This window comes from Corvus brachyrhynchos, unplaced genomic scaffold (assembly GCF_000691975.1).
Source record: "Corvus brachyrhynchos isolate BGI_N302 unplaced genomic scaffold, ASM69197v1 scaffold219, whole genome shotgun sequence".
NCBI lineage: Eukaryota > Metazoa > Chordata > Aves > Passeriformes > Corvidae > Corvus > Corvus brachyrhynchos.
Genome location: NW_008240034.1, coordinates 1,829,484 through 1,830,689, shown reverse-complemented (window position 1 = coordinate 1,830,689; position 1,206 = coordinate 1,829,484). Strand labels below are relative to the sequence as shown.

General features: G+C 60.9%; 1 protein-coding gene across 1 annotated transcript in view; it reads right to left on the bottom strand.

Moving 5' to 3' along the window:
• SLC5A5 (solute carrier family 5 member 5) overlaps nt 1-1,206 on the bottom strand; it is an 11,775-nt gene that overhangs the window by 5,120 nt on the left and 5,449 nt on the right. Inside the window, exons 6-7 of the mRNA XM_017743828.1 lie at nt 855-859; nt 509-653 (exon numbers count right to left, since the gene is read on the bottom strand). Of these exons, the coding sequence (XP_017599317.1) occupies nt 509-653; nt 855-859 (150 nt within the window). The remainder of the gene's footprint in view (nt 1-508; nt 654-854; nt 860-1,206) is intronic.

Here is a 1,206-nt window from a genome sequence, read left to right as displayed (position 1 = left end):
CGCCGTGGCGGGGGGGGGGAGGGTTTGGGGTTTTTCATAGGGCAGAAGGTGAGGGAGGGGATTTGGGGTCTGGGGGGGCTCTGGAAGGTGCCTGGCACAGCCCCAAATCCCCGTCCTTGAGGGCTCTCCGGGTGCCAGCGCAGCGTGGCCGTGTCCCTGCTTGGATGGGCACTGACACCATGGGGGGGATTTGGGGTTTTTTATAGGGCAGAAGGTGAGGGAGGGGATTTGGGGTCTGGGGGGGCTCTGGAAGGTGCCTGGCACAGCCCCAAATCCCCGTCCTTGAGGGCTCTCCGGGTGCCAGCGCAGCGTGGCCGTGTCCCTGCTTGGATGGGCACTGACACCATGGGGGGGATTTGGGGTTTTTTATAGGGCAGAAGGTGAGGGAGGGGATTTGGGGTCTGGGGGGGCTCTGGAAGGTGCCTGGCACAGCCCCAAATCCCCGTCCTTGAGGGCTCTCCGGGTGCCAGCGCAGCGTGGCCATGTCCCTGCTTGGATGGGCACTGACACCATGGGGGGGATTTGGGGTTTTTTATAGGGCAGAAGGTGAGGGAGGGGATTTGGGGTCTCGGGGGGTCTCACCTGCAGGACGCCCCCCCCCAGCAGCGAGGACAGAGCGGCCACGGTGATGCACGAGGTGCCGAAGGTGAGAGCTGTGGGAATGTGGGAACGGGTCGGGATGGGATTTATGGGATGGATGGGATTTATGGGATGGGGTGGGATGGGATCTGTAGGATGGGATGGGACCCGTGGGATGGGATGGGATCCATGGGGTGGGATAGGATTTATGGGATGGGATGGGATCCATGGGATGGATGGGATTTATGGGATGGGATGGGATGATGTAATAGGACGGGATCTGTGGGATGGGATGGGGATGGGGATTGATGGGATAGGGTGGGACCCATGGGATGGGATGAGATGGGATGGGATTGATGGGATAGGGTGGGACCCATGGGATGGGATGAGATGGGATGGGATTGATGGGATAGGACGGGATCTGTGGGATGGGATGGGATGGGCTGGGATGGGATGGGATGGGATGGGATGGATAGGATTGGGGGGATGGGATTTGTGGGATTTATGGGATGGCACAGCCTGGCACATCCCAGTTTGGAATAACACATCCCAGGCTGGGGTGCCATATCCCAGGTTGGGGTGCCCCATCCCAGGTTGGGGTGCCATATCCCAGGTTGGGTTGCCCCA